At 36.8% G+C, this 20,704-nt stretch overlaps 1 protein-coding gene across 1 annotated transcript in view; it reads left to right on the top strand.

Annotated features, from left to right (window-relative positions):
* The window catches only part of NUP35 (nucleoporin 35), a gene marked incomplete at its 3' end in the record, with an annotated part of 34,272 nt that extends 30,802 nt beyond the window's left edge, over window positions 1-3,470 (top strand). Inside the window, exons 8-9 of the mRNA XM_080689820.1 lie at window positions 1,365-1,529; window positions 3,393-3,470. Coding sequence (XP_080545946.1) covers window positions 1,365-1,529; window positions 3,393-3,470 — 243 coding nt within the window. The remainder of the gene's footprint in view (window positions 1-1,364; window positions 1,530-3,392) is intronic.
* Between the last annotated feature and the right edge of the window lie 17,234 nt (window positions 3,471-20,704).

Raw genomic sequence — 20,704 nt, 5'->3', positions numbered from 1 at the left:
CAAAACTTTAGAGATAATCAGTCATAACCCCTTTATTTTTTGGATAAAGAGGCCAGTAGGGACTAAGTAACTTGCTCAGAGTTGTTCAAGGTGAGGCCTAGATTTTAGGTCTCTTGACTGCTAACCATTCTATTTCTTGTACAGAGCAATATTATCCATTCTTTTTCTGGATGAACTAGTTCACAGGAATGGTAGCTTATGCCTAACTTTTATGTTTTTATTTTTAGTACTGGGAATTGAACCCAAGGATGTTCCACCTCTTAACTCTACCCTTCAGCCATATTTTGTTTTGAAACAGGATCTCATTAAATTGTTGAGGCTAGCCTCAAACCTTCAGACCTGTGATCTTCCTGTCTTAGCTTCCCAGATACTTAGTTTACAGGCATTTGCTACCACACCTGATAATTCGTTAGGTATAGATTTTATATCTTACAATATAACTTTATTCTTTGCAGATGCTAATACAGGAAATTGACCTCTATTTTCTTTTAATTTTGTGTGAGTGCTCCTGTGTGGTACTAGGAATTGAACCCAGGGGCATCCTACTTCCAAACTACATCCCCCAGCCCTTTTTTAATTTTTTTGTTTTGAAAGAGTCTTGCTACGTTGCTGAGAGTTTGCCAAGTTGCTGAGGTGATCTTGAGCTTGCGATCCTCCTGTCTCAGCCTCCCAAGTACTGCAGTAAGTTACTGAGTGTGCCTTCACACCCTGCAGTGGTTAACTTTTAAATACTAGAAGCCTTTTGTTGCTCATTTTTGTTTCAAAACATTTAAATATTATTTTATATTTATATACATATTAAGTAATACTGAGTACAATTTACTTTATGGCTTATAAGTTTATCGTGAACATTCTTTGGGTAAATATATTCAAACTTGTGCTACATATGGGCAGTATGCATGTTGTTAGTATACATAGGTTAGTGAACACAGCTGTGGTTCCTGTCCTTAGTCCATTGTGGCTGTACAGTTGCATAGTTACTGTATTACACTGTAATAGATGTTTGCAGAGAGTAGAGGGATTGTTGGGGCACTAAATAGCTTTGGACTCTTGATTCTCCCTTCTACTCCAAGTTTCCCTGAGAATTCTTGTATTTTATCCTTGTTTATTTTTTCATGGTGTTTGCTAGAAGATTCTTATGTTTGTGGTTCATAGTTGTTGATTAAGGTAACTAAGTTGGGAATTTTGGCTGATCATTAGATCTCAAATGCTTGTAAGAAGCATATTGTCTTCTCAAGCCTAAAATTATTTGAAGGATTGAGGTCAAATAAAGTATGCCTCCTTTAATACATTTCTGGAAGTAATATAATACTGGATAATCTGTTATGTTTATAAAATAAGAAATTGTTTCTCTGTTTCTCCAGAGTGTCATGGAAAACGGTGATAGATATGCACTGTCATCTCCATCTCTAGCCTTTACACCACCAATCAAAACCTTAGGTACACCAACACAACCTGGAAGTACTCCTAGGATTTCTACCATGAGACCTCTTGCTACAGCTTATAAAGCTTCAACGAGTGACTATCAGGTATTTTAATGATTGGACGATAACGATGTATTTAAAGGCTTAGTGTATAACATGTTTCACTGTTTGTTGGATTGATATTATGCATTTCTTGCTGAGGTGTTTGCCTTGTTGAAATATTTAGAACTTCTTAAGTTTTATATTTTAAAGTTAAAATCTTTGCTCAATTAGAAAGTTGCTTTGAATTTTTAAAAACATTCTTTTCTGGCACTGGTGATACAGCATAGTGGTAGAGCTTTGCTAGCATAAGCAAGGCCCTGGGTTTGATGGCCAGCACTGGAAAATGTTTGCCATTTATTAAGACAATTTGAAGTTTGTTTTTGTTTTTTCTCACTTTTTTTTTTCTTTTGGTGGTATTGGGGATAGAATCCAGGGGCCTTCTACCTCTGGGCTACACTCCCAGACCTATTTTATATTTTATTTGGAAACGGTCTCTTAAGCCATCTGAGGCTGGCTTCGAACCTGTGTGGTCTTCCTGTCTCAGCCTCCCAAGCATGGGGATTACAAGCGTGCGCCACCACACCTGGCTTTTTTCTCACTTTTCTATCAAAAGAAGACTATGAAAAAGCTCTTTATACCTGTAATCCCAGTATTTAAGAGGCTAAGATAGAAGGACCATAGGTAGGAGGCCAGCCTCAGCAATTTCACAATGTCCTCAGCAACTTGTAGAACCCTGTAACAAAATAAAATAGGGTTGGGAGTGAATATCAGAGCTGGAATGCCCCTGGGTTTCATCCTCAGTACTACAAAAAACAAAAAAGTTCATTACAGTTTTTGCACACAGAAGCATGACTTATATTGTCCTTTACTAGTTAGACAAGAGTTGAATTTAACCAGCTGTAGGCTCCAGTCCTAAAACATATAAAATGGTTGTGCCTCCAGTAGGTCAGAGAGTGAGAGTTTAGTTTTTTTTTTATTTCCCTGAAATTTGGAGATCATTTTCGACCTGCTTTTTCCTTTTTTTTTTAACCTGTCTGTAAAATTCCTCATTACTTTCAGATTCTGTGTTATTTACTCAGTTTTTTTAATTTAAAGAGATGTAATTTGCTTTCCCAAGAGAATGTGATTTTGGCATTCTTAAAAGGATAAATATAGGCCAGGTGTGGTGGCACATGCTTGTAATCCCTGAGCTTGGGAGGCTGAGACAGGAGGATCGCACAGGTTCAAAGCCAGCCTCAGCTATTTAGTGAGGCTCTTGGCAACTTAGTGAGACCCTGTTTCCAAATAAAATATAAAATAGGTCTGGGAGTATAGCCCGGAGGTAGAAAGCCTCTGGGTTCCACTCCCAGTACTACAAAAAAAAAAAAAAAAAAAAAAAAAAAAAAAGGATATATATAGCCAGGCATGGTGGCGTGTGCTTGTAATACCCGCGTTTGGGAGACGGAGACAGGAGGATCGTGCAGGTTTGAAGCCAGCCTTTCTGGCTTAAGAGACCCTGTTTCCAAATAAAAATATAAAAAATAGGTGTCTGGGAGTGTAGCCCGGAGGTAGAAGGGTTTCCAGGAACCCCAGTACCACCAAAAAAATAAATAATATATAATATATAAAATATATAAAAATAAATAATATATATAATAAGATATATATATATTTTTTTTTTTAAAATTGTTTTCTGCAGGGCTGAGGGTCAAACCCAGGGCTTTGTATGTCCTAAGCAAGTGCTCTGCCACTGAATTAAATCATCTTCATCCCTACATGAATATATTATAAGCCCATACATATTTAATCCTTAAAATATATAATTGACTGTTATAAGTATATTATATATGTTAAATTGGCCATTACAGTAGAATTGACTGTCACTGAAGAAACTATAACCTAATAGTGTCATTTTTTCCCCCCTGTGTGTTGTATGTGTTTTATTAGGTTATTTCTGACAGACAGACGCCAAAAAAAGATGAAAGTCTTGTATCCAAAGCAATGGAGTACATGTTCGGCTGGTAGTATGATATGAACTCAGAACTCAACTCAACATGGAGGCTGCTACATTAAAACCAGAGTTAGCTGGGTACTGCCAGTGTCCTTCGGTTAGTTGTATAACCACATCTGGCAGTGTTGGATAGCTATCTCACACATCTTTTAGAAGCCTTTCTTTAAGGACACAACCTATTTGTAGCTCCCACTTAAAAGATGCTTGAGGATACATTTTGAAGAAAACCAGATATCTCTGTAGATAGGATTTTGTGCTTTCTGATACTGCATGCGTAAGCACAAAAAAACTCAGCATTTATTATTATTAAATAATTGAATTTGTGGTGAGGCTTCATAGTCTTCATGAGCAGATGGGTGAATTTCGTGAAGGAGAAGTACAGCTGCTTCTTCCAAGACACAAAAATTATAATTAGCAATTTGAATTATGGTCTTTTAATTTAGATAGTATTTAATATTTTAATTATCTTTGTATATGTCCTTTTGTGGATTGTCATCTTTTGCTATTCTTAAAACTAAGCACCCTTTTTAAGAACCTACTAAAGTCTCTTGATAATAAACTATCAACTATATGTACTAAATCTTTTTGAAAGGTTGATTTATTTGATTATGAATTATTGTAATATTTTGGTGTTCATTGAAATAGAGAAAATGTTATTAATGTTGATATACCTGTAATTCAGCTTCAGTTACCATTAAGTTTTGTATACTTGGTGCATCCTTGTCTCAGATGTGGTATAATTTTAACCTAAATACATAAAAAGTTACAGTATCAATATTAACAAAGTTCTTAATTTCTTAATATCTAATATTCAGTCAATTTAAAAATTTTCTATTTGTCTTCATAGTGAAAATTTTAGTTTGAGTCATGATCTACATTAGGTATACGCAGTGCATTTTGTTATTTTGTCTCTTAAGTGTCTTAAAATCCCAATTGGCTCCCTCTCTCACTATCCAACACACTGACTTTGTGTCACGTAGGAGCCATATGAGTTGTATGGTGTCTCACTGGCTGAGTTTAGTCAGTTGCTTTCTTGTTCAGCTTGCTCACTATTTATATCCTCTAAGTTTATTCTAGAGAAGATTAATTATAGAGTCTAATTTTATTTTTCCTGGAAGGAATACTTGATAGAAATATGTCGCACTTTATATTATATTAAGTCAAGTGTCCTTTAATTCTAATTGTCTCACTTTAAAGAATAGTTAGCTTGATCACTTGGTATATTATACAGAAGCCTGACATATTCATTGGAAAGTTCTCTGCAAACTTTATATGTAAAAAAAAATGCAATAGCTGGGCATGGTGGTGCACGCTTGTAATCCCCGCGCTTGGGAAGCTGAGACAGGAGGATCCCACAGGTTCGAAGCCAGCCTCAGCTACTTAGTGAGGCCCTCAGCAACTTAGTGAGACCCTGTTTCCAAATAAGATATAAAAATAGGTCTGGGAGTATAGCCCGGAGGTAGAAAGCCTCTGGGTTCCACCCCCAGTACCACCAAAACAAACAAACAAACAAACCCCATGCATTAATGTTACTTTCCCGAATCCAGTAATTTCATTACGGACTGTGAAATGATTTCTCCAAATCTTATTCCTCTTGCATTTATGAGCTGGAATTCTTGTATGTGGAAGAAACTTGCTACCACTAGAAGATTGCTTGGTTACCATCTTGTATACATGTGTTTACACATATGTATTCTACATAATGGCAGGATAAATACTTAATCCTTTCCCTTTATTAGTTTTCTGAGTAATAATGTAGTCCTTTGGCAACTGCCAGTATTATTTTGTGAGCCTGAGAAACTTATTTTTCTTTTGGTAACACTATGCACTTGGGGCTTTTAGAAAAATTCTTTGTGTCAGTCAGTTGCAATTGTTTTTGTTTCTTTTTTGAGACAGGGTCTCCTTAAATTTCCCCCATTGACTTTGAATATGTAATCCTCATTTCTCAGCCTTCTAAGTACTGGAATTATAGTTATGCCATGTGGCAATAAAGGAGGTTTTTAATTGAAATATTATTTGACCCTGGTATTATATAGATACCTAGGTATTTAGGTAATCTGCATCTGTCCTCATGATAATACATTTTTATAAAGAGTAACTAAATTCATATTGTATCGAAGGTTTTGATATGCTTCTTAAATCACAGCAAACTACAATTGAGTATTTTAGTTGTGAGAAAAGGCATGGTACTGAGGAATGCGCTGGAATGGATGAAAGTTGATTTGCCATCATTGAGTATTTTAGTTATGAGAAAAGGCATGGTACTGAGGAATGCGCTGGAATGGATGAAAGTTGATTTGCCATCACAGTTACAGTGTTTATTCAGAGAAGTGGTAAGTTGATGTCTTTCTCTTCTAACTTAATAGGATTATATCTTATATCCTTTTTCCTTATAGGCAGACCTGAATTATTCAAGCAAAAACTGGCTACTAAACTCCATTAAAACATCCTTGTAAGCCGGACATGGTGGTGCACGCTTGTAATCACTGTGCTTGGGAGGCTGAGACAGGAGGATCACACAGTTTCGAAGCCAGCCTCAGCTACGTAGTGAGGCTCTCAGTAACTTAGTGAGACCTTGTTTCCAAATAAAATATAAAATAGGTCTGGGAGTATAGCCCAGCCCTGGGTTCCACCCCAGTATCAACCAACAAACAAACAAACAAACATCCTTGTAGTAGATGTCTTAATTTAGTGTGTATGTGTGGGTGTTTTACTGGAGATTGAACCCAGGGCCATTCTACCTTTCAGCTATACCTCCAGCTCTTTTTATTTTGAAACAAGATTTTGCCGAGTTGCTGAGACTGGCCTCAAACCTATGATCCTCCTATTTTAGCCTCCCAAGTACTGGGATTACAGGTGTATGCCACCTTGACTGGCTACACATATCTTTATGAAAGAGCTGTTTGTTGTTTATTGGAGGGGACATTTTTCTGGGTAGATCTTCATGAAATGTGAAGTCTGCTTTCTGGCTAAAATATATATATATTTTGCTACATTTAGTTTTGCTTTTTCTCCTAATGTCATTCTATCCATTTGTTATGGTTTGAATATTAAATGTCCCCAGAAAAATTCTTGTACTGACAATGCAGAAATGTTCAGAGATGATGTGAAATGTTGATTTTGGGGCCCAGCCCTATCAGTGGATAAATTCATTCCAGTAGAATCACTGGGTGGTAACTGTGGCCCGTGGTGTGGCTGGAAGGGACTGTGTCTTTTCCCCAGCGGCTCTCCTTTGTCCTACCCTGCTGCCATGTTTCTGCTTTGGAACCAGCTAACCATGGACTGAATCTCTGAAAACATGAACCAAATAAACCTTTCTTCCTCTAAGTTTGTCAGGTATTTTGGCACAATGACAAAGTTAACTAATATACTATTGTTGAATAGTCACATTTATTTTAAAAGTTCTGGGGAAATCTTGGGAAACAATGCTGCTCTATTTCTCAGCACTATACAAAAACTACAGAAGGGAGATCCCCATGAAGCTAGAAAGGCCCTGAACCAAGCCTCCTACTACAAGTTCAGAAAAGCAGGTTAACACAGAAATACCATAAAATCGTACTCATATTAAGTTAAAAAAATAAGATGAGGAAAAAATAACATAACCATAGAAATTCAAAGCATATCAGAAAAGCATCCATAAAATCGATAAAACCATGATGTTACTTAAAATTGCGTTATAAAAATGTTTAGAAAATGATACAGGATGTGAAAGAAGAGCAAAATCAGAATTTGAAAAATTTAGCCAGGTGTGGTGGCAAATGCCTATGATCCCAATACTTGGGAGGCGAGATAGGAGGGTCACAGGTTCAAGGGCAGCCTCAGCAAGTAGTGAGATTCTCATCAACCTCATGAGATCCTGTTTCAAAATAACAATAGGGACAGGGGTAGATGAAGTTCTGCGGTAGAATGGCCCTGGGTTCAATCCAAGAATTTGAAAAATTCTGAGAAAGATATTAGAAATAAAGGAAAAAATCCAGAAATTTAAACTAAAGTAGAATAAGCAAAAACAGATAAGAACTTAAGGGAATAATAATGCCCTGAGGGGAATGGAAGCTAAAAAAAAACGAAGGTTGGTAGACTCTATCAGTATTGACTAAGTCCTTATATTTAATACATGAGTGTTGAAATGCCTGGTATTTTTCATTATATGGTTACTCTGAAAAATGTAGAAGACACGAGAGAATTGCATCTGTATGTACTTGCTATGGTTGCTATGGCATTGAAAAATTCTTCTTTAACCAAAACTGGCCTCCTTTTTAGTCCAAGTCCTAGAATTGGCTTATATATGGAAGTTGGGTAAATGTGATTTTCTGAGTTCAGCTGACATTAATCATATATAAAAGATATAAGTATATATGAGATGTGTATATATATAATCTGTACCTAATCTTTTAAAATCATAACAAGCAATACCATTTCTAGCCGCTTCATTTAAATCTATATATTTTAGATAGTATCCTATATCAGAAGATAGCTGGCAGAGATTTTTCTCCTAGTCTGTAGTCTCTCTTCAGACTTTATAGTTTTCTTTGCTGTTCAGAAGCTTTTGTTTGTTTTTTTGTACTGGGGATGGAATCCATAGGCATTCTACCTCTGAGCTACACCCCCAGTTCTATTTTTTATTCTTTTTATTTATTTATTTTTTGGTGGTACTAGGGGTGGAACCCAGGGGCTTTTCTACCTTCAGGCTATATTCCCAGACCTATTTTATGCTTTGTTTGGAAACAGGGTCTCACTAAGTTGCTGACCACCTCACTAACTAGCTGAGGCTGGCTTCGAACCTATGCGATCCTCCTGTCTCAGCCTCCCAAGCGCAGGGATTACAAGCATGTGCCACCACGCCCGGCCTATTTTTATTTTTTTTAAAACAGGGTCTCGCTGAGTTGCAAAGGGCCTCATTAAGTAGCTGAGGCTGTCTGTGAACTGTGATCCTTTAGTCCATCCAGAAGACTTAATTTGTTGCTGTCTCACTTATTGATTCTCATTAATAGGAGGGATCTGGAGGAGATCACACTAAATGCTTGTACATGTATTTTGTATCTCTTTGAACCTCACTATGATGTATAATTTCAATATCCCAATTACAAAATAAAGCATCTTGGTAAGTCAAGAGATAGAAGCTAAGCTGGGTATGGTGGGGCACACTTATAATTCCAGCATTCAGGAGGCTGAGACAGGAAGATTGCAGTTCGCAGGCAGCCCCAGCTACTACTTAGTGTGTCCCTTGCAACTCAGTGAGACCCTGTTTCAAAATAAAGAATAAAAACGAGATGGTGTAGCTCAGAGGTAGAATGGCCTGGGTTCCATCCCCAGTACTGAAAAAAAAAAAAAGATTGAAACTTATAAACTCCACATGCTCCATTCCAGTTTCATTTTTCTTCCCAACACAAGCACTATTGCAAATTTTAAGTTATTATCCAAGTGTGTATTCCTAAACAGTATAGTTTTTAATCTTAAAAATTAATCATTTTAATCATTTTAAGTATTTTATTTATTTTGTGTGTGTGTGAGTCTGGGGATGGAACCAGGAGCATTCGACCTTTGAGCTAAACCCACTGCCCTGTTTTTTCTTTATTAATATTATTGTATATTTTGAAACAGGGTCTAAGTTGCAGAGAGCCTCACTAAGTAGCTGAGGCTGACTGCAAACCGCAATCCTCCGGCCTCAGCTTCCCAAATGCTGGGATTACAAGTGTGCACCACCATGCCCGGCTTTTAAGTTGTTTTTAATCTTCAGCCTATCCTTAATTTTTTTCCTTTTACGGGGATGTGTTGCATTAGGATGTTTCTGTCATTGATGAACCACATATGTGACAGTGGTCTCATAAGATTATATCACTTAGTGACATCATGGCTGTCTTAAAGTACATTTATACTCTGTTCTTACAGTGACAGAATTGCCTAATGCATTTGTCATAATGTATTTTCGTTATGGGATACAGTATTATGGGATACTGTTAAGGAATCAGTGTCATTCAAGGTATAGTATTTCTTGTATTAAGGATTTGCTGATTGTGTACTCTTGGTACAGTGCTACGTGTTCTCTGTATTTTGAACCAAGTAACTGGATCCAGAGGTTCAGGTTTGATCTCTTGGCAAGAGATCTTTTTTTCTTCAAAGACCCATCAATTTACTCTGAATTGCAAAATGATGATATTCTAGTCCTATGTAATCAGATATTTTATAATAAAATAGTCTAATATTTCTTTACCCATTATTGTAATTTGTAGAGAAAAAGAATGTGCTTATAAGTTTTTGTGTTTTTTTTTGCCTGTACCGAGGCTGGAACTCAGGCGCATTCTATCTCTGAGCCACACCTCCAGCCCTAGTTTTTATTCTTTATTTTGAAACAGTCTCACTGAGTTGCAAAGGGCCTCACTACGTCGCCGAGGCTGTCCTTGAACCACATCCTCCTGTCTCAGCCTCCCGAATGCTGGGATCGCAGGTGTGCGCCACCACGCCCGGCTGGCACACATAAGTTTTTGAGCTAATGAATTGGCTCTCTTTCATTCTGTAGATGTGACTAATTTGTTTCTTTATAAACTCTTGGAAATTTGTTTCCGTATGAATGCTTGGAATCTATCAATCATCTGTCATCTCTCTGTATGTGGAGGTTACTAGAAATGAAAGGCATTTTATCTTTGAGGTATACCTTCAGCCCTATTTTTTTTTATTATTTTGAAACAGGGTCTTGCTAGGTTGCTGAGAGTCTCACCAAGTTGTTGAGGCTGGTTTCAGACCCATGATCTACCTGTCACAGCCTCCCAAGAACTGGGTTTACAGGCATGTGCCACCATGCCTTGCTGAATTAAGTATAATTGATGCTTTGTGGGAAAATGGTAATTCTAGGCTAAAGGTAGAAAAAGTAACAAGATGACGATATTTTGTGACAGATAATGAAGAAGCTCCCCAAAACTAGTATCAATATTGTCAAGTTAAAATAAAAGCCAACATGAGTCAAAAAAGAGGTTCCCAGAGATGGGATGATGTAGCTTCAATATGTTTCTTTTATAATAAACTGAAGCATCAGCTGCTTGTTTAAATTTGTCTGGTTACCACAATGATCTAAAACTTTTTTAAAAAACTTCTTTTCCCATTCTCACTCCTCCTCTTCGATTTTTTATTGTACTGTATGTTGAAGAGCATTTGGCCATTCCAGTGCTATACTTTCCCTTTTAACTTTTGACTGTTCTTATATGTACCAATAACTATATTTCTTACTCTTCTTTACATGTATGATTTCCTATTCATTTTGACTGTTGAAACTCATTCCTTAGTATGTTTTTGTATTATTTATGAACATATAAACACTGAATTGCTACCTATGGAAAAATGTGAAAGTCAATAGTGCTGTAAATGAAGCCTTTGTTTTAATATTTTCTCTATACTATAGTATTTATTTTCTTCTGTCATATAATGATACTCTTTTTTTTTTTTTGTTGTTGTTGGTGGTGGTCCTAGGGGTAGAACCCAGAGGCTTTCTATCTCTGGGCTATCCTCCCAGACCTATTTTTTATATTTTATTTGGAAACAGGGTCTCACTAGGTTGCAGAGAGCCTCACTAAGTAGCTCAGGCTGGCTTTGAACCTGTGCGATCCTCCTGTCTCAGCCTCCCAAGCATGGGGATTACAAGTGTGTGCCACCGTGCCCGGCTAATGATACTCTTAAGACATGATGATAATCTAATTTCCCTTATAAAGTACTTGCCATTTTTGCATATGGTAAGCATTTTTAAGAGTAATTTTTTCTTAAATATGTCTTAGTTTAGTAGTCTTAGATACAGTATAGTAACTGAGAGTTTGACGAAGCCTTTCATACTTTTCATATTGTATCTAAAAATACTGACCCCGAAACTTTCATAGATGATTGTAAAGTTATTTTAATTATAAGATTTCTTTTGAATTGCTGTTTTTACTGCTTGCTCGCTTGCTCCTTCCTTCCTTCCTTCCTTCCTTCCTTCCTTCCTTCCTTCCTTCCTTCCTTCTTGGTGCTGGGATGGAACCCAGGGGCCTTCTGCCTTCAGGCTACACTCCCAGACCTATTTTATATTTTTATTTGGAAACAGGGTCTAACTAAGCTGCTGAGAGCCTCACTAAGTAGCTAAGGCTGGCGTCGAGACCATGTGATCCTATTGTCTCAGCTCCCAAGTGCTATGATTACAAGCCTGCACCACCATGCCCAGTTTACTGCTCTTTTTTGATGGCTTAATTTTCCCTTTTTTTGCTTTTATTGGTGCATTATAGTCTCACATCTTAACTTTTAAGAAATCCATATTCATATTTTTGTATTTTGTTTACCTCTCTTCAATGTTCATTTTCTCTTAAATACAGTTTTTTTTTTTTTTTTCTTTTTTGTGGTGCTGTGGATTGAGTCCAGGGGCATTCTACCTCTGAGCTACAACCCGAACCAACCACCTCCTTTTTTTTTTGGCAGTACTGGGGTTGAAACCCAGGGGCATTCTACCTCTGAGCTACACCCCCAGCCCTATTTTTTAATTTTTATTTTGAAACAGGGTCTCACTGAGTTGCAGAGGTCTTAACTAAGTAGCTGAGGCTGGCTGAGAACCATGATCTTCCTGTCTTAGCCTCCCACATGCTGGAATTACAAACTTGTGCTACCATGTTCGGCTTTATTTTATTTTTTTAATTTTTAATTAATTTATTTTTCTATAGTACTGGGGATGGAACCCAGGGACATTTTACTTACGAACTACATCCTCAACCCTACTTTTTATTTATTTTGAAACCGGGTCTCACTGAGTTACAAAGGGCCTCACTAAGTAGTTGAGGCTGTCCATGAACCGCGCCTCCTGTCTCAGCCTCCCAAATGCTGGGATTACAGGCATGAGCCACGATGCCTGGTTTGAAATGATTTTAAACTTTTGACTTTTTTTTTCTGGATTCTGTACCTCGTTTCTTAGTTTTCCCTATTCTGTTTTGTTGTTCTTTTGTGCGCTTAATTTCTTGATGTCTTTTAGCTCTTTGGGATAGGTTTTATTCTGTTTTATTCTTATTGGGGGCAAGTCTTTGTCAAGCTTTCACTTTATCCAGATGTCACTCTCCTCTTTTTATCATACTTTTTTAACTGTTAATCAGTGGGAGATATTTTATAAATTTAAAGCATCTATCTCTTCTTGGTTGTTTCTTACAAGTAGCTAAGCAGAAATAGTTTTCAAAGCATTTTTTAAATGGAAATTTTAAACAAATAGTTTTCAAAGCACTTTTAAATGGAAATTTTAAATAGAAAATTTAAACATTTTCTATTATTGGAAACAACATTTGTGTTCCCAATACTTCTGAAGCATACTTCTCAAACTACAGATGTATCGATGTATCTCCATCTTGTGGTGACTTGTCAGAAGTGTTGAAAATGAAAGTTTTAAAGTAAACAAAAATCAGGAGCTGGAAACTGAGGTAAAATTGTTGTATCTAAGCTTTTAGAAATATTGACACCTTTTTAAAATACCATCTTTCTGCGTTTTTTAAAGCTTGATTTTAGTCTTACTATACTTATTTACCCTGTGTGTGTATATTGCTGGGGATTGAATCCATGATATTGTACCTTGGAGCTAGATGCCCTAGCTATTTTGGTCATTTGCTTGTTTTAAAACAGGGTCTCACTGGGTTGCTGAGGCTGATCTTGAACCTACCTTCCTCTTGTCCTCCCAAGTACTGGGATTACAGGCGTGCAATACTGTGCAGGTCTTCCTCAGCCATTTTTAAAATTTAAATTTAAAATTAATTTTTGGTACTGGGGATTGAACTCAAAGACATTCTAACTCTGACCTATACCCCAGTCCTATTTTATTTTTATTGTGAAACAAGGTCTTGCTAGGTTGATGAGAGTCTCTCCACTTGCTGAGGCTGTCCTTCAGCCTGCAATCCTCCTGCTTCAGCCTCAAGTATTGGGATTACAAGTGTGTGCCACCACACCCGGCTTAATTTATTTTTGTTTTGTTTTGAAGTGGTCTAAGTTGCCCAGGTTGGCACCAAACTTATGATCATCGTGTCTAAGCCTCCCAAGTACAGGGATTACAATTACTGGCATATGCTATTATTCCTGGCCACATATTTACTTTTATTATAAAGGATCAAAAATGTTTTTTGACATGAAATATAAAAAATATTTTTGGGAAAAAACAAGTAGGAATAAATACCTGAGCCATTTTTATTTTTCAATTTCTTTTTGAATAAAGTCAGAGGAATTTTAACCTTGGCTAATTAAAATATAGAACCATTATTTATATAATTTAAAAAATAGAAATGACTAAGAATTAAGGAGGCTTATCTTAGTGCTTCTACTATGTCTACATGGTCTGCAAAAATCAGAAATTAGCCAGGTGTGGTGGCGCAAGCTTGTAATCCCAGCATTTGGGAGGCTGAGACAGGAGGATCGCAGTTTGCGGACAGCCTCAGATACTTAGGCCCTTTGCAACTCAGTGAGACCCTGTTTCAAAATAAAGTATAAAAAATAGGTTCCATCCCTAGACCCGCAAAAAAAAAAAAAATAGATTATATATTCCATCAGTCAATATTTGTAGAACTTAAAACAAGTCAAGTAATATTTATTGAGCTCCTAAAATGTTCAAAAGGCATTGAAATATATCACAGAAATATGAACTTTCCCACTCAAGCTCACATTCTTATCTAAAGAGATATCAGGAAACAATTATCATGAATATAAAGAGTAATAGGTACTAATGAGAAAAAAATGATCAGGAACACTAGAGTATTAAGTTGCTTATAGTAGGCCTCATTGAAAAATTGAGATTTGAACAGAGACTTGCAGGGTGATAAGGTGGTCAGTAGCGTATAATAGAGGAAGACCATTCCAGGCAATTAAGATTGAAGGCAGGTTATTTTCTAAAATGATGGGAAAAAAAAAACTGGGTGTGGTAGTACATTCTTATAATCCCAGTATGTGTGAGGCTGAGACAGGAAGGAGAATCACAGGTTTGCAGCCAGCCGCAGCTACTTATTTTCCAAATTAAAGGAATTAGTTACCCTGTTTCTAAATAAGAGGCATAAAATAGGTCTGGGGGTGTAGTTTGAAGATAGAATGCCCTTGGGTTCCATTTCTAGTACCATCAAAAGAAAAAGGAAAGCCAGGTGTGGTGGCGCACGCTTGTAATCCCCGTGCTTGGGAGGCTGAGACAGGAGGATCGCACAGGTTCGAAGCCAGCCTTGGCTACTTAGCGAGGCTTTCAGCAACTTAAGTGAGACCCTGTTTCCAAATAAAATATTAAAAAAAAAAAAAAGGTCTGGGATTATATCCCGGAGGTAGAAAGCTTCTGGGTTCCACCCCTAGTACCACAAAAAAAAAAAAAAAAAAAAAAAAAAAGAAAGGAAGAAAGAAAGAAAGAAAAGGAAAGAAAAAAAGTTGGAAAACAGGGTTTTGTGTTTTGGTGTGTTAAAAGAACAGCATGATGAAGACTGAAGCTGAATGAACAAGGGGAACAGGAAGGGAAGAGCTCAGACGTGCTGGGGACTTAGATCACACGAGAGCATCTGGACTTTAATAAAGACTGGCTTTTATTCTTTGGGGTAAGCAGAATAATGACCATACCTATGTCAGTGAATATGTTACATGGTATGGGGGAATTATGTAAATATGTTAAGGGTATGGACCTTGAAGTGGGAAGGTTACCAGATTATCCCATTGGGCCTAATTTAATCATTTAGCCCGAGGAAGATCCCTCCCTGCTGGTCAGAGATGGAGCCTCTAGAATAAGTATGGCCTCAACTAACAGCCAGTAAGAAGATGGAGACATTGGTCCTACAACTGCAAGAAGCTGAACTCTGCCAGAAACCTGAACGAGAAAGGAAATGGAATTCTCCCTGGTCTCCAAAAGGAGCATAGCTCTGCTGATTCCTTGATTTAGACTTGTGAGAATCTAAGCAGAGAATTACCAGAGTTCACCTGACTTCTTGCCCACCGGAACTTGTAAGATAATAATAAATTTGTGTTTTTAAGCCACTATATTTGTGATAATTTTTTTATGGCAGTAAGAGAGAACTAGTACACTTTGAGTGCAACAGAAAACCTGGGGCTACTTTTAAGAAGAGGACCATGATGGTAAGGCTAAGAGCTTTCTGTGGTGTAATTTCTATGACCTCTCAAAAGCACTGGTTTTCATAGTGTTCAGCTTTGGTGGTAGAAAGTGGAGTAATTTATATTCTTGATATCAGATATTATATTTTGAAAGCTTAAAAAGCTTTTAATTCTTCACAGATTGCAACACTACTCAATTTCTCCCCTGGAAATTCAGATTAATATTATCTAGAACAAAAGATGAATTGAGAGTTATTAAACAAGAAAAAAAATCACTCTGTAACAAGGCCAAACCTATCCCTGAAGCCAAACCTAATCCTTCTTTTGCCCCCCCATTTGTCCCACAAATGAATTTCTTGAAATTAAAGTTGCTGAAAATTAAAAGAGGAATAAAAAGATAGTGTCTTTAAGCTTATATTCCAATGTTTCTTTAAATATTGATATGTTTTACAAGGCATCCCATTTTGGCTGCCTGAAATAACAGCATGTGAGTTTTATGAATCAATCATCAGTATATTTTATAGAGTATAAATACAGTAGATCTAGTTTCATTTGAGGTAATGGATTTCAACCTTGGTCTACAGAGCTTTTCCATTCATCCATAATTAAGAAGTTGTAACTATAGGAGAAAACTGGTGCCAACTCTAAAAGTACTAAAAACAGGACAGCATTACTAATAGAATGTCCTTAAGAAATTTTCTCAGAACCAAAAAGGCATGTATAGGGATCTTAAAATACAATTCAGGGTGCATAGATTTCAGTAGAAACGAGAATGTGTCCTGTTAGAGAGTCCCTTTTTTTTTTTTTTTTTTTCTGTATGGAGATGGAACCTAGGGGCATTCTACCTCTGAGCAACACTGCCAGTGCTAATTCTTTATTCATTATTTTTGAAACAGGGTCTCACTGAGTTTAAGGAGCCTCACTAAGTAGCAGAGGCTGTCCTTGAACCACGATCCTCTGGTCTCAGCCTCCCAAATGCTGAGATTACAAGCTTGCGCCACCACTGGCTAGAGTCCTTTTAAAGATAAAAAGAAGAGGTGTAGATGGGTTGTGGAGTTTGGTTGTCAAGAATTTTGACTGGAGCTGGGTATTGTGCTGCACACCTGTAATCCCAGTACAGGAGGCTGATACTGGAGGAGTGCAGGTTATAGGCCAGCCTCAGCAACTTAGCAAGGCCCTCAACAATTTTCAAAAACAGGACAGGTCTGGAGGTATAACGAAAGAGGTAGAATGTCCCTGGGTTTAATCCCTAATACCATACACACAAAGAATTATGATTAGAGGATAAATTTACTTCTATAGCTTATTGATCTACCAAAGACCAGCACAGACCATATCACTGTTAAAGGAAAGTTTATACAATCATCAGGACACTTTCCTGAGCAATAATTTTGATTTGATATGGCAGCACATTCATAGAGTGGACATCATAAGGTAAGAGTTTGGGCCACAAAGTAAAGTCATTGCTGTCAACTTTTCCAATTAGAAGGGCATTATTCAATAAATTACATTTAAGTGATAATATAATATGTTAGCCTTTGGCTATCTTCCTCTATCGCATCTCAGTAGTATTATCTGGGGAACCTCTGTGGTCCCTTATAACCTTTCAGGGTACCCATGAGATCAACATTTTTTGTAACAATAAGACACCACATTTCCTCTCTTATTCTTACAGGAATGTATAGAGGAGTTTTTCAGAGTCTACATGTGATGACAATATATTATGGAATATGTAGTTATATATTCTTGTGTTTTAAATTCAAAGGGGAAGCCGAGCGTGGTAGTGCATGCTTGTAATCCCAGTACTTGGGAGGCAGAGACAGGAGGATTATGCAGGCTCGAAGCCAGTCTCAGCTACTTAGTGAAGCCCTATGCAACTTAGTGAGACCCTGTTTCAAAATAAAATGTAAAATAGGTCTGGGAGTATAGCCCAGGGGTAGAAGGCTCCTGGGTTCCATCCCCAGTCCAAAAATAAAATATATTCAAAGGGGACAGGTTTTAATAATTTCTAAGAGTACAAAGAGATTTTTCAGTTTCAACACCAGTGCCCTGAAATGTCTCAAGGAAATTCTGATACTGCATCTGTATTTTGTGTATTACCTTAGGTTTTACAGATTTTTCTCAAAAAAATTTTTTTACAGTAACTATCCTTATAAGCAAATAAGTTGAGCTAATATCTCATTGTGGTTTTTTATTTGTATTTCTCTGATTACTAGTGAAGATAAGTACTTAAAATTTTTTCAATTGGTGCATTATAATTTTATATAATACTGGGATTTACTGTGGTATATTTCCTCATGCACATAATATAAATTTGGTCAGTTTCCTTCTCTAGCCCCTTGCCCCCTTCCTGTCCCTATTCTCCTCCTCTCCTCTACTGATATATTTCATGGGGTTCACTCCTTTTCTTTTTCTAGCTTCTACATAGGAGAGAAAACCTACAACCCTTGACTTTTTAAGTCTGGCTTATTTTACTTAACATGATATTATCCAGTTCTGATGATGAGTACTTATTCATAGACCTTTGGACATTTGTATGTCTTCTTTGGAGAAATGTCTTTTCAAGTCCCTAACCCATTTTTGTTGGGTTATTAATGTTGGTTGTTGTTGGTGGTGGTAGTGGTGGTATGTGTGTTGAGATATATGAGTTGCTCATATTTTGGAGATTACCTTACTAGGTATATGATTACCTTCTCTGCTGCCATTCTATAGGTTGCCTTTTTTGTGGTTGCTTTTTTTTACTATGTTGTTTTCTTTGCTGTGCAGAAACTTTTTAGTTCAATGTAGTTTTATTTGTTTTTGTTGTTTGTGCTTTTTGTGTTATCCACAAAGTTATTGCCAGGACCAATGTCAAGGGTCTGTTCTCCTAGGATTTCTTCTAGGAATTTTATAGTTTCAGATTTTTTAAAAAAGTCAAAACCATGCCGGGCATGGTGGCACACGCTTGTAATCCCTGTGCTTGGGAGGCTGAGACCGGAGGATAGCACAGGTTCGAAGCCAACCTCAGCTACTTAGGCTCTCAGCAACTTAGTGAGACCCTGTTTCCTATAAAATAGGTCTGGGAGTATAGCCCAGAGGTAGAAGGCCTCTGGGTTCCACCCCCAGTATCACCAAAACACACACACACACACACACACACACACACACACACGTACGTCAAAACCAGCCAGGCATGGTGGCACATGCTTGTAATCCCCACACTTGTGAACCAGAGACCGGAGGATCGTGCAGGTTCAAAGCCAGCTGTGCTGGCTTAAAAGACCCTGTTTCCAAGTAAAATATAAAAAATAGGTGTCTGGCATGATGTATTTAGACAAACGTATTGATATCAATCACTAAGCTAAACATAGGAGGGAGGGTTAGGGAGGGTAGAGGGTGGGATTGAATGGGGGCTGACTGGATGATGTGTGCATGTATGTCTACAGAAGTCTTTTTTTTTATTACACCACTATGATGTATGAATATAATGCACCAATAAAAAAGAAAAGAAAAAAAATAGGTGTCTGGGAGTGTAACCTGGAGGTAGAGAGGTTTCCAGGAACCCCAGTACCACAAAAAAAATAAAAAAATAAAAAAATAAAAACCATTTCAAGTTGATTTTTGCATATGGTGTAAGGATCCAGTTTCCTTCTTTTATGTGCTATCTGGTTTTCCCAGCACTATTTGTTGAGAGATTATTCTTTTCTCATTGTGTATTTTTAGCATTGATGTAAAAAAAAAATTTGCCTCTGTATGGTTGGCTTTGTCTGGACTCTATTATTTTTGCATTGGTCTCTGTGTCTGTATTTATGACAGCACCATACTATTTTGATTATTGTAGCTTCATAATATATTTTAAGATAAGTATGCTGTCTCTAGTTTTATTCTTCTTTGTCAGAATTGATTTGACTACTTATAATCTTGTGGTTCCAATGACTTGCAGACTTTTTTGTATTCTGTAAAAATGTCTTTGAAATTTTGAAAAAAATTACATTGAATTTATATATGACTTTGAGTAGTATGGAAATTTTAGCAATAATAAGTTTTCCAACTCATGGACACAGGATGTCATTGAATTTTATTTAGCCTCTTTCATTAAAGTTTTGTAGTTTTTAGTATATAAATCTTTCATGTCCTTAATTCCTAAATATTTTATTCTTTTTGTTGTTATTGTAAGTGGGATTGCTTTTCTATTTTTCTTTTCAGATAGTGTTAGTATGTAGAAACACATCTAATTTTTGTATGCTGATTTTATTAACTTATTTGTGGTACTGTGAATTGAACCCAGGGGCATTTTACCTCTGAGCTACACCCCCAGCCCTATTTTACTTTATTTTGAAATGGTCTTAGCTAAGTTACTATGCACTGGCCTTGAACATGCCATCTTCCTGTTTCAGCCTCGAAAGTATAGGATTATAGCCATGTCCTACCACACCTATCTAGTGTGTTGATTTTATATCTTGGAAATTTACCGAATTTATTAGTGCCTGACATGTAGTAAATATTATATAAGTAAATGTTAAATAAGTTGTTAAATGCAGACTTTATATTATTAGTGGGCAATTATAGAGCTTGTGTTATTGTTAATTATTTCATAAAGAAAAATAAGTCTTCAAAAATAATTTTACTAGTGAGTTGGATGAATCTTAACATTTATAAAATATTTTACTACTTTTTTGTGGTACTGGTGATTGAACCCTACGGCATTCTACCTATGAGCTATACCCCCAGCTGTGTCTTATATTTATTTTGAAACAGGGTCTCACTAAATTACAAGAGGCCTCACTAAGTTGCTGAGGCTGGCTGTGAACCTGTAATCCTTTTACCCTTCCAAGTACTGGGATTACTAGTGTGTGCCACCATGCCCAGCTCTTTTATTGCATTTTAAACACTGCACTTAAAAGTGCTGTTTGAACCAACTTGCTGTAGAGAGTGGCAAGTCATCAATACAAGCAATAGTACTTATAAATCTGTTCAAGTAGCAAATGTACATTTATTTATTTATTTATTTATTTATTTATTTATTTATTTATTTATTTTTGTGGCACTAGGGATGAAACCCAGGAGCTTTCTATCTCTGGGCTACACTCCCAGACCTATTTTTATATTTTATTGGAAACAGGGTCTCACTAAGTTGCTCAGAGCCTCACTAAGTAGCTGAACCTGTGCAGTCCTCCTGTCTCAGCCCCCCAAATACTGGGATTACAAACGTGCGCCA

The sequence above is a fragment of the Muscardinus avellanarius genome (assembly GCF_963383645.1).
Source record: "Muscardinus avellanarius genome assembly, chromosome: 2".
In the NCBI taxonomy this organism is placed as follows: Eukaryota; Metazoa; Chordata; class Mammalia; order Rodentia; family Gliridae; genus Muscardinus; species Muscardinus avellanarius.
The sequence above is the reverse complement of the archived record's forward strand: the minus strand, read 5'-3'. Positions and strand labels throughout refer to the sequence as shown.